Source organism: Alnus glutinosa, chromosome 11 (assembly GCF_958979055.1).
Source record: "Alnus glutinosa chromosome 11, dhAlnGlut1.1, whole genome shotgun sequence".
Lineage (NCBI taxonomy): Eukaryota > Viridiplantae > Streptophyta > Magnoliopsida > Fagales > Betulaceae > Alnus > Alnus glutinosa.
The window spans coordinates 17,645,864-17,658,202 of NC_084896.1; the positions used below are offsets into that span (position 1 = coordinate 17,645,864).

The 12,339-nt window shown below is 38.9% G+C and overlaps 2 protein-coding genes across 2 annotated transcripts; both read left to right on the plus strand.

Moving 5' to 3' along the window:
- Positions 1-4,387: 4,387 nt before the first annotated feature.
- On the plus strand, positions 4,388-7,056 carry LOC133882527 (7-deoxyloganetin glucosyltransferase-like). Its single transcript, XM_062321728.1, has 2 exons — positions 4,388-4,991; positions 5,832-7,056. The coding sequence occupies exons 1-2, from the start codon at positions 4,472-4,474 to the stop codon at positions 6,764-6,766; spliced, it is 1,455 nt and encodes a 484-aa protein (XP_062177712.1). The 5' UTR covers positions 4,388-4,471; the 3' UTR covers positions 6,767-7,056.
- Positions 7,057-7,289: 233 nt separating this feature from the next.
- Positions 7,290-12,041, plus strand: LOC133881173 (putative uncharacterized mitochondrial protein AtMg00280). Its single transcript, XM_062320125.1, has 3 exons — positions 7,290-7,345; positions 7,513-7,792; positions 11,964-12,041. The coding sequence occupies exons 1-3, from the start codon at positions 7,290-7,292 to the stop codon at positions 12,039-12,041; spliced, it is 414 nt and encodes a 137-aa protein (XP_062176109.1).
- The last annotated feature ends 298 nt before the right edge of the window (positions 12,042-12,339 follow it).

Below are 12,339 nucleotides of genomic sequence, written 5' to 3' on the forward strand. Positions count from 1 at the left end.
TGTTGAAGAATTGCCGTCCGGACGTTCATTCCCCATGGTCTGGACGCTCGAAAGCCTTATAAGGAAATTACTTGCAGCAGACGTGCGACTGTCCGGACGATGTACCATCCCTTCCGAACGAAGCTCTTAAACAGGAAAGATTTCACCGCGAAATTTTTAGAAAATCTTGTCGCACAATTGTCCATTCGGACGGCCCATGTCCACCGTTCGGACTACGCCCAGGTATATTTTGCCTGACGCTCATTTGAGCCCCCAGCCTATAAATAGAGGCCCTTGGGCATTGAGAACTGAAAGAATTCGGTGTGAATTCCATTAGAGCTCAGAGAAGTCATCAATCCCTCTGAAGCCGTTTTACAAGTGTGCTGTGCTATAAACCGAAGTCTATCTTAGAGGTCAGCTCTAAGATAAGGATTCCATTGAAGACCCCTTCAGGTAGGAGAACCTAGTTGGTAAGCGTTCGTGTTGGGTTACACGTCAGAGATCAAGGTACGACCACTGCATCAGTACATGTGAGTGTTACTATCTTGTATCTAGCTTTGTCTTCTGAATAGTAGAATTCCTGGGTTTGGCTGCCCCGGAGTGGTTTTTCTCTTGATTGAGTTTCCACTTCGTCAACAAAAATCTGTGTGTCATTTACTTTCCGCTGTGCTTTAACTTTTGTTGACATTTATGCACACACTTTACTTTTAGAAGTCAATTTCATTTTTCAGATGTACTACTTCGAACGTTCGGTGTACTATTGGGCCAACAGTCCTAGGGTTTTTCTAGAATGTTCCAAAGATGCTTTGAATGTTCGTCTCAGGGGTCCACTTCCAACAATCCAGGCAATCTTTGAACGTTCTGACAAAGTAAAATATTTGGAGAAATTACCTTTTCCCTCCATGAACTACCAAAAAATGCGCGATTCCCCCATGAACTACCAATTCGACCAAAAAAGAGCATCCAATTACCACAGTTACATGTTTTACCCCTTTCTGTTAGCCTAACTCGTGAAAATACTTAAATACCCTCACTCAATTTCAAAAAAATGACCTAAATGCCCTCAACTTTAAAAAAAAAAAAAAAAAAAAAGAAGGAAAAGGGTACTGTTGGAGGGGGTGGCCTGCGAGCCACCCCAGAGGTGGGTCCGGCCACCTCTAGGGTGGCTCAAGGCCACCCCACAACCTGGGGGCCGTGCGGCCACCCCAGTTTATCTCTAGGGTGGCCGCGCGACCACCCTAGGTTTTTTTGGGGTGGCCTGCGAGCCCACCCCAGAGATGGATCGGCCACCTCTAGGGTGGTTCGCGGCCACCCTAGAGAAACACTGGGGTGGCCACGAGCCACCCCAGTGGTGGCCGCGAGCCACCTCTGAGGGTGGTTCGCACTCCCACCCCTCCACCTAAGGGGGTGGCTGCCACCCCCTCCGGCAGCCACCCCCTTTTCTTTCTTTCTTTTTTGTTTTTTTTTTTAAAAAATATATTAATTTTAATATTTTTTATTAATAAATTTAAACCAAATTAATAAACCAGTATTTTTTTTATTTTTTTTATCAATTGAGGGCATTTTTGTCTTTTAATCAAAATTAACGTCCAAAATCGGCATATTCCATCCAAGTTAACGGGTCTGACTGACAGAAGGGGGCAAAATGTGTAAAGTTGGTAGTTTGATGCTCTTTTTTGGTCGAGTTGGTAGTTCATGGGGGGAAAAGGTAATTACCCCAAAATATTTACTTGTTTGGGAAAATCATTACTCTTTTTTTGGCTCCGTAATTCAGTGCCCATAATAAAATTGCTTGTCCTGGCACATGTATTTTGCACCCAACCAATTCTTCCCCATTAGTGTTTTCTAGGCGACCGCCTTGCGCTCAAAAATATTTGGCAAAATGCAAAGAACCGTATGTATTGTCATATATGCACCAGAAATATAGTGCCGTATAGGGTTGAATTTTGGTAGTTCCGCTTCGATACGAATTGAAGGAACTAGAATCCAACCCCACAACATGCAACAACAATAAAATAGTAATATATATAGTAAATCATTGCATTAAACAAAATATAAACAAACCACATATAATAATCACTCAACAATCAATACAAAGATTTTGGTGATGAAGTCGAAACCCTTTGAGCACTTCAAAGGTAAAATCATTACGGGGAAGCCAAACTCAGGAAGTTAATCACTATTAAAGATTTAATTATACAAAAAGTAAACTCACAACCCTTGTAAAATAGTCAGACTCCGTACGCAAACAAACTCCCGCTTTCCTGTCTATCTCTTCAATAGGTTCCAGCTCCTCACTGGCCAGTCTACTATATATGACGTCCTTATCGACCCATTAGTAGGCTTTGAACGGTTGAAGGTTTATACGAGGGTGTGCGGTTAGAAAAACAAACACCAATATAGGAAAATCATTAATAGCTCTCAACAAATCCTCTCTTTGTTCATAAGGGTGAAGCTAGGCAATCTCTTAAGAAATTCTCTAAGGCTCACACTTCGTACCTTACACAGCAACCTTATCTATCTATAATTTGGGTAAGAATCCCCTTTGCAATGTGTAAAAATGAAGGGTTGTTACTGTGACGTCCCACATCGCCTGAGAATGAGGATGTGCTTATATGTATAAATGCACCATTTATGATACAATGCGTTTTAAAGCCGTGATGGCGATGAACCTATCAAAACTCCCCAGTTCTTCTGCGAGAGCAATCTCAGGATGGGTGACCTCCTGGGAAATCTGGTTTGGGGAGCCAAAAGCGGACAATATTGTGTTATTGAGGGTGGGTCGTTACAAATGGTATAAGAGCCATTGCCCAGCCTGAGATGGTGGGAGTGTGCACAAGCCCAATGAGGGACCCCAGCGAGGACGCTGGGTCCAAAGAGGGGGTGATTGTGACGTCTCACATCGCCTGGGAATGAGAATGTGTTTATATGTATAAATGCACCATTTATGACCCAACGCGTTTAAAAGCCGTGATGGCGATGAATCTATCAGAACTCCATAGTTAAGCGTGCTTCTGCGAGAGCAATCCCAGGATGGATGACCTCCTGGGAAGTCTGGTTTGGGAAACCAAAAGCGGACAATATTGTGTCATTGGAGGTGGGTCGTTACAGTTACCACAAGAACTCTGGTGTCAAGACGGATCGAAATGTACTGTCAAAACGGCCACTAGGTTCCATCGCTAACTCTAATGACAGCTCAACAGCATCATGATAGACCAAATGATGGTGCTCTCAAGAAGTCATCTTCCACAGGTAGCATCACGACAGTCTTGCTGACGGTCCAAATGAGGGTGCTCTTGGGAGTCCTGTAAAAGAGGCAACATCACCACATCAAGGTGACAGTGCCATCGAGTAGACTCTGGAAGTCTAGTATTGAACATCACCAAATACTTTGGTGCTAAAATGTTTGCAACCTTCATAATATTGAACACCGAATAGATCGAATCAATTTTTAAGACATAACACTTCTCATGAAAGTCCAATTAAACTTCCGAGGGATAATGTTAAAAACATAGATTAAGTAAACAGATGCATTTCAATGTCGAATATTTAAACAAACGCCCACATGCTCTAACACACGTGGTCCAGAAAACACCTCAGAAACACACATTAATTTACTGAGCTTTTTTTCATTTTCTTTTGAGCCGGTTGTTATTATTATTTCTTTAATAACAAAAAAAAAAAAAAAATCTGCTTTCGTTGTATCGATCTGTGTCTTTTTATTTGTATTGTTCCGCAAGGATCATGGGCAGATCGCTATTAGCCAGCTGCACGTGACAGTAACGCTTTGTTTTCATTATTTTTATTATTATATATTATTAGTTTTCAATTCTTAACATTATAGCGAACTCAGATACGTAATTTTATTTTTTTTTGGAATCAAACTCAGATGCCTACTTAATATAAAGTTATTGTGTGATTTGATTCATTTAACTAAACGTATTGAGTTTAGGTTGAATTATACTCATTCTTGATATGACCGGTTGAATATTACATTTAGATCTAACAATTTTTTACACGATTAGCAAAACTGATACGAATTCAAAACGAAATTAACGGATTAAGGTTAAACAATTTAACCAACCCATTTAAGTAAATTAATCAAACATATCAAAACTGATACGGATTAAGGTTAAACAATTTTTTACACGATTCGCAAAACTAATACGAAATTCATGAATTGCCATACCTAAATAAAAAAATAAAAAAATAAATAAAAAACCTTCAGTTTTGAAAATGAAGAAGAGGTAAAATTCAATGGTTGACTTTGACTGGTTGGCAATCTGACGTATTGTTGAAGAGGCCTAAATTATTTTTTTAAGGGAAAAAAGACGTAGAAGATAGAAGAATAATAATAATAAAAAAAGTAATAGCTTAGTGATGTTAGACAGTTTGGCCATAAAAGGCCTGGAAAGACTGAGCTCTCTCTTAAAAAGTTCAATTTTGCTTCCCTGTTTGTGTGAGCGTGGTGAGAGAGAGATCAGAGAAAGAGATGGGTTCCATTTGGCAAGACATTCGAGGTCATGTTGTTTGCGTTCCATATCCACTTCAGGGTCACATAAACCCGATGCTCAAGCTGGCCAAAATCCTCCACCATAAAGGCTTTCACGTAACTTTTGTCAACACCCATTACAACCACACACGCTTACTCAGGTCTAGAGGCCCCAACTCTCTTGACGGCTTGCCGGGGTTCCGGTTTGAAACCATCTCCGACGGCCTCCCACCTTCGGATGCTGATGTCAGCCAAGACGTCCCCGCTCTCTGCGATTCCACCTCAAAGAATTGCCTCGTCCCACTTCGCAACCTTCTCTCCAAACTCAACGACCCTAATTGCTCTCCCAAGGCGCCACCTGTGACGTGTATCATCTCTGATGGTTGCATGTCCTTCACTCTTGAAGCTGCTGAAGAATTTGGAATTCCAAACGTTCTTTTCTGGACACCAAGCTCCTGCGGCGTCTTGGGCTATATGCATTATCGCCATCTTGTTGAACGAGGTTTAACACCACTCAAAGGTACGTAGTTTTGTTCATTTTTTATTTTTTCAATAAAAGTCGTCGGTTTTCAAATTTTTTGAATCAGATCTTTTGTTAGATTTTTTTTCGTATTTCGAACAGAAATATGGTGAGAAATCTCGATTTATATATATATATTTTTAAAAAATAAAATAAAATCCAAAAGGCCTATGAAGGATTTACTCACCTCAAGGAGTTTTGGGGTGGATAACGGTGATGGCAAGTGGTTGTACTTCCACCCACAAAACTTCCAAAACGGGATAGCCCCACTTCACCATTTAGGGTAATTAAGAGATAGAACCACCATATCATTGACTTTTTGGATTCTTTTGCCTTGGTTTTTTTTTTGTTTTTTTCAAATGTTTAAAGGGTGTAATTAAAATTTCATATTTTTCTACTAAAAATTTGAAAAGAAAAAATGAAGAAAGAAAGAAATTTACGGAGCATCTAATTAATTGAAAAAATTTAAAAACGGCAATATCACTTTTATTTAAAAAATTACAAACCAAAGGAACTAATTTAAAATTGAGTGAAGGTCAAAGTAGCGACTTGCATGTATTCATTACACCCTCATCTCACTCCAATTTAGTGGGTTGATATGGTAGCCGAGAGCAAAATAAAATGGAAGTGGAAGTGTAATATATATATATAGCATTACTCTAATCAATAATACGTGAACATGTTTTTTTTCTACCCAATACGGAAGAGAAAGGATATGGAGAGTGATAACACTAGAACTGAAACATTATTATTTATGAAGTTTTATGCCTAGTGTTTCATTAATAGCTTAATTTTGGAGTAATTAAGCTAGCCATTCACAAACGTTGAAATGATTCGCAGATGCAACCTATCTAACAAACGGGTATTTAGAAACCGCAATCGATTGGATTCCTGGGATGAGACACATCCGTCTGAAGGATCTTCCAAGCTTCATTAGAACAACGGATGAAAATGACATCATGATCAACTTCGTCATTCGTGAAACAGACAGATCACCAAGAGCTTCAGCTGTCATTTTGAACACATTCGACCCCTTTGAACAGGATGTTTTGGATGCTATCTCGTCTTTGCTTCCTCGTGTATACACCGTTGGTCCACTTCTATTGCTTGCCGATCAGATCAAAGATGAAAGACTGAAATCAATAGGCTCCAATCTATGGAAAGAACCGCCGGGCTCGGTGGAGTGGCTAAATTCAAAAGAACCCAACTCCGTAGTGTTCGTAAATTTTGGGAGCATCACTGTCATGACGCCCCAACAACTCATTGAGTTTGCTTGGGGACTTGCTAACAGTGAGAAGCCCTTCTTGTGGATTATAAGGCCTGATCTTGTGATAGGCGATTCAGCTGTTCTTCCTTCTGAGTTTATTACCAAAACTGAAGATAGAGGCATGTTAGCAAGTTGGTGTCCTCAAGAAGAAGTCCTGAAGCATCCGTCGATTGGAGGGTTTTTAACGCATAGTGGGTGGAATTCAACGCTCGAAACCGTGTGTGGTGGAGTGCCAATTATCTCTTGGCCTTTCTTTGCCGAGCAACAGACAAACTGCCGGTATTCTTGCATTGAATGGGGCATTGGGATGGAGATAGATAATGATGTTAAGAGAGATGATGTTGAGAAGCTTGTGAGGGAGTTAATGGAGGGTGATAAGGGTAAAGAAATGAAGAGGAAGGTAATGGAGTGGAAGACAATGGCAGAAGAAGCTGTCAAGCCTGGTGGTTCTTCTTATCTGAACTTGGACAAGTTGATTGCCGATATTCTCCTAGCCGGAAATGTTTAAACCGAATTTGAATCAGGTGCTTTTTAACGGTCAAGCAGATTTGAATCTTGTCTGTTTAAAAAATTAAAACGCATTTTCTGTAATTTTATTTTTTTTACAAACGCATAGTCGCATATTGCTGAATTTTTTTTTTTTTTTTGTGTGTGTGTGTGTGTGTTTTGCAAACACCTTGTCCAAAATCGTTTAAACCAAATGAGGAAGCAAATTGACTATCTTGGTCTTATCTGCTCTTCCTTTGTTATAGGTGGATCATCCGATCTACATATTTATAAACATCTATTTCCACTCAATCATTCCATTTGTGTGATTTGATTAAACTAGCTAGTACTTTACTCTACATTAGCATTAATACTGTACTTTACACAGCAATTTGGATATTTGTATCTTTTAAGTCATGCTTTTGATCAAGGTAGCCAAGAGTATTTATCGCTTTTACAAAGAGAAGTTGGCTAAGAGTATTTACACTACAAAAAAAATTGTTTTTTGCCACTTCCAGTTCGCCACGTGTACAGTGACTGTACACATGGCGAACTGTTGGCCACGTGCAAGTGGCCACGTAAATACACGTGGCGGATCAATGTGACACTAACTGCACAGTTGGCCGTGTGTATTTTAATACACGTGGCCAAGTGGCCGTGTGTATTAAAATACACGTGGCTAACAATTGGCCGCGTGTATTTTAATACACGCGGCTAAATGTATTTTTTTTTTTTTAAAAAAAAAAAAATTATATTTTTTGGGTTAAGATGTACTATTAAGCCTAAATTGGGATTATCCGCTAAGAATTACGGTAGAGCAGTTTATGAATGTCTCCGCGGTGGGCTTGATTTTACCAAAGATGATGAGAACGTGAATTCCCAACCATTTATGCGTTGGAGAGACCGTTTCCTATTTTGTGCCGAAGCAATTTATAAAGCGCAGGCTGAAACAGGTGAAATCAAAGGGCATTACTTGAATGCTACTGCAGGTACATGCGAAGAAATGATGAAAAGGGCTGTATTTGCCAGAGAATTGGGAGTTCCTATCGTAAAATACACGCGGCTAAATGAATTTTTTTTTTTTAAAAAAAATATATATATATTTTTTTTGGGTTAGCCGCATGTATTTTAATACACGCGGCTAAATGTCTTTTTTTTTTTTTTAATATTCTGGAGTCAGTCTCTTTTTTTTTTTTTTTCCTTCGACGTCGAGAGTGAGAGAGATACAGAGAGTGCAACAGAGAGTGAGAGAGACAGGAGACAGACAGAGAGTGAGAGAGACAGAGAGAGAGAGGTATTAGAGACAGAGAGAGAGACGTCGACGTCGGGAAGGCCGGCCACACGGTGGTCGGGGAGCTGGCCGGTGGTGCGCGCCTGACGGAGAGTTGGCCGGTGGTGCGCGTCTGACGGAGAGAGACAGAGACAGAGAGCAATACAGAGAGAGAGAGAGAGAGAGAGAGAGCGAGAGAGAGAGCAAGCGAGAGGGAGAGAGAGCGAGTGAGAGGGAGAACACTGAGAGACAGAGCGAGAGAGAGCGAGAGCGAGAGAGAGAGAGAGAGCGAGAGGGAGAGAGAGAGAACACTGAGAGAGAGAGAGAGAGAGAGCGAGAGGGAGAGAGAGAGAGAGAGAGAGAGCGAGAGAGAGAGCGAGAGCGAGAGAGAGAGAACACTGAGAGAGAGAGAGAGAGAGAGAGAGAGAGAGCGAGAGGGAGAGAGAGAGAACACTGAGAGAGAGAGAGAGAGAGAGAGAGAACAGAGAGAATGGAAAGAGAGAGAGAATTGAGAGCTTGAGAGAATATATATATATATATATATATATATATATATATATATATATGATATATTTCAAACTGGTGCAGGTAGGCGCGTGGGACAACTCCCGCGCACCTACCTGCACCAATTTTGGCCACGTGGCCAAAAATTTTTTTATTTACATTTTAAATATATTTTTATTTTATATATATATATATATATATATATATTTTATTTTAAATATATTTTCAAAAACAGTTGGCCACGTGTATTTAATACACGTGGCCAATTGCAAATATAAATATAAAAAAATATAAATATTTTAGCCACGTGTGTTTATTACACGTGGCTAATTGGCCACGTGTAATTAATATACGTGGCCAATTGCAAATATAAATATAAATAATTAAAAAAAAATATAAATATTCTAGCCACGCGTATTTATTACACGTGGCCAATTAGCCACGTGTAATAAATACACGTGGCTACTTGGCCACGCATATTAATACACGTGGCCAATTGGCCACGTGTATTAAATACACGTGGCCAATTACAAATATAAATATAAAAAATTAAAAAAAATATAAATATTTTAGCCACGCGTATTAATTACACGTGGCCAATTAGCCACGTGTAATTAATACACGTGGCTAACTGTCATCTAGCCACATGTATTTATTATACGTGGCTAATTGGCCACGTGTAATTAATACACGTGGCTAATTGGCCACGTGGCTACAGTAACGGCTACTGTAGCCACGTGGCTAATTGCATGTTTTTTTGTAGTGTTAACTACGCACTTTTCTATGCAATAGGATTTTTCTGAAATGGATAATCTGTTTTATTGTCAGGGTTTAAAGTTTGTGCATCTAATAATATATATGATTTCATATTATTTAAGTTGTTTTAATTGATATTGACTTCATATATATTTTTAAATTCATCAGCTTTAAATTTTGACTATAAAATGAATACACTTCATAAAGGAGCCGGCTTATGTACTGTAACTAAAATTATAGAACATCTCCTGTAATTAAAAACCAGCAAGGGTTCAAAATTAACTAAAAAAATAAAAATAAAATAAAGAATAACCAAACTAAGTCATTTTATTTGAAAACTTCTTAACCAAACATTTGTGACTTGACGTCGTCCACCTCTGTTTGACATCTCCTTTGGCCTTGTTCTCCTAAGCTTCTCCTCCGTATGTGTATTTGTGATGATCCTCTTTCGATGGCGATGGCGATCCCTCCGGCAATTGTTAGGATTTGATTTGATTATTCTTGGTGGGTCTCAATATCTTTTATTGGTCTTCATTTCACTACAAAACAAAAGGCTCCAAGATATATATATTCAAGTTATTCAATAACTTGAATTATAAACTCAAAAAGTTAACAATATTTTATGTTGAAGACATTCCTGACGGTGATTCGATCACATGGCCGAATCAAAATAGATCGAAGCTATATATATATATATTCAAGTTATTATTTCAATAACTTAAATTATGAACTCAAAAAGTTAACAATATTTTATGCTGAAGTCATTCCTGACGTTGATTCGATCACATGGCCGAATCAAAATAGATCCAATCTCGTGTATTGAAAAGATAAAAGAGGACATCAAATTCTAGGAAACTTTTGAAGTTCCAAACTTTTCATAGCTAATGCCGAACAAATAAAAGGGTTTTTTTTTTTCGTAAAGAATAATACAAAAGAAGTCTGATAATAATTAATATGATGCGCTTTTTTCAATTCAAATGCATGGAATATGAGTCATTTGTATTGACAATTAATAAAGCAGACAGATGATTAAAAATGTTGTAAATGTTAACTGCAAGTTGAGATTTTTTGAATTCTTTTACGTATATAACAAGTAAGATGCTATATATATATTACATCGTAAATCTGTTATGGGTGTATGCGCGCAGCTAGAGGGGTAATCCCGGTATTTGGGTATTATGGTTAGTGATCTGACAGTATAGAGTTCTAGAACCTGCTCTTTGGTGTAATAGGTGTTATTTATGCTTTCCTTTATTTACGTATTTCTGTTGCTACGCGTGTATGGGAGAGAAGGGAATATCCGAGTTGTTAGAATATAAGCTAAGGTGGCCATTTTGTTGGATCTGCTACCCGTATGGAAAGTCTATAAAAGGAAGGGCAGTAGGTAGGTGAGGTAAGAAGAAATCTGTTGGCTACTATTGACTAGGAGACGAGCTTCTTGAATGCTTTCATTTCCCTGTATTTTTGCATTTAAGCATTTTGTCAGTAATTTCAGTAAAGCTTTCATCATCTTTTCCTTTTTTTCCCTTCAAAAACTCTAAAAACCCCCCTAAAATCCAGTTTCACCCACCACAATTGGTATCAGAGCCCTCTTGGTTATACCCATTATTCTCCCTTATATCCAATTTTTTTTTTCGTTCCCTGTCATGTTTTGCAATGGCCAATGGCACCCGCCTCCACTTTCTTGCCGAATCAGTAAAAGAATGCCAAAACGCTCTCGCTCGTCAAACCTCACCCAACACCTCTGTTCAGACTCAAGTCACAGAGGTCACTGATATGCTTTGTACCCTACTCACTACCCGCCCAAAACCCTGAAGCTCCACCTTTGTTGGACATTTTTGATGGCCGCCGACAAGCTGACTTGAATCTCAGGGATGACCGTGATGCTCGGGCCGTCAGGAATTTCGGGATGAGGATGATCAGGATCTCCTTCATGATGATCGACGTATCTAGGGCTGCACCTTGCGGCTGGATTGTCCATGCTTTGACAGTGTAATACCCCGTATTTTAAGATATTGAATAAAATATCTTAAAATATGATTTAAAGACCTAATAATAAGGTAAAAGAATAAATATGAATATTTATGAAAATAAATATTCATTTAGAAGCATTTATAGTTTTAATTTGATAAAAACTCAGACGAATCTTAAACTTTAGAATAACGAAAGTAAGGTCAAACGAACTCTGTTTTGGTCGATTCAAAAGCCAGAACGCTCGCCTCAAAGTCCTCTAGCTACCCTCTGAATTTCATAATTTTTGTACCTCTGATTTGGACGGAAATTAAACACTGATAACTAATGGGCCATTTTATCTTCAAGACCCAGCAGCCCAAATGTTTAGGAACTCAGCCCAGACTTATGTAACCAACCCAGCAGCCGACACATGTGGAACAAAAAATTAGAGCCCAAGTGAAGCTCTCATTCACGTATGGCTTTCTTCCTTCTTCCCCTTTATTGACTTTTAACCAAAATATCTCATCTCTTAAACTTGCTCCCCACGTTTAACCTCCAGCCCTTGATTAATTCTTGAACAATCTTAACCATCAATACCTAACTACAAGAGACTAAAGTCAAGCTTAGAAGTAATTAGTTAGAATCCAACCAAGTAGTTCCTTGGAGATAAGAGATATTAAGCCAAATCCTATCTTGTAATCATTTGTTGAAACACCTGCAAGATTTTTGTCCGTAGATCAAAATCGGTGCTGGAATAATCTGCACCTTTCAGGTCTTCTATATAAAGAGAGCATGGGTGATGGGTCTTGTTTAAACAGAAACTGGTTTGGTTACTTAACCAAAGCCAGAGGAGATGTGTTATTTATATTGATCAATGTACACCAGTTTTGGAAATGCCCGTACAATACTTTACAACAACTGAATTATGTGAAATGAAACAAAAACCGAAAAAGGTGTCCTAATGAGCTAGAGGATCCATGAGTCAACCAGGAAACAAGGAGGAGAAAATGCAACATAATTCCTGGAGAGAATCCTGCTGCACGTTAGCTGTGCAGACTGATCTAGGATGCTGATGATCAGTCAACTGATATCTTAGGATCATGTGCATGCTG

Excerpts from the sequence above, each read along its gene's own strand:
- LOC133881173 (XM_062320125.1), top strand. The coding sequence starts at position 7,290 with ATGGCGAACTGTTGGCCACGTGCAAGTGGCCACGTAAATACACGTGGC. Across the intron at positions 7,346-7,512 it reads AATACACGTGGCGGATCAAT|ATGTACTATTAAGCCTAAAT; the intron begins GTGACACTAACT and ends TTTTGGGTTAAG. Across the intron at positions 7,793-11,963 it reads GAGAATTGGGAGTTCCTATC|ATCAAAATCGGTGCTGGAAT; the intron begins GTAAAATACACG and ends TTTTGTCCGTAG.
- LOC133882527 (XM_062321728.1), top strand. The coding sequence starts at position 4,472 with ATGGGTTCCATTTGGCAAGACATTCGAGGTCATGTTGTTTGCGTTCCA. Across the intron at positions 4,992-5,831 it reads AGGTTTAACACCACTCAAAG|ATGCAACCTATCTAACAAAC; the intron begins GTACGTAGTTTT and ends AATGATTCGCAG.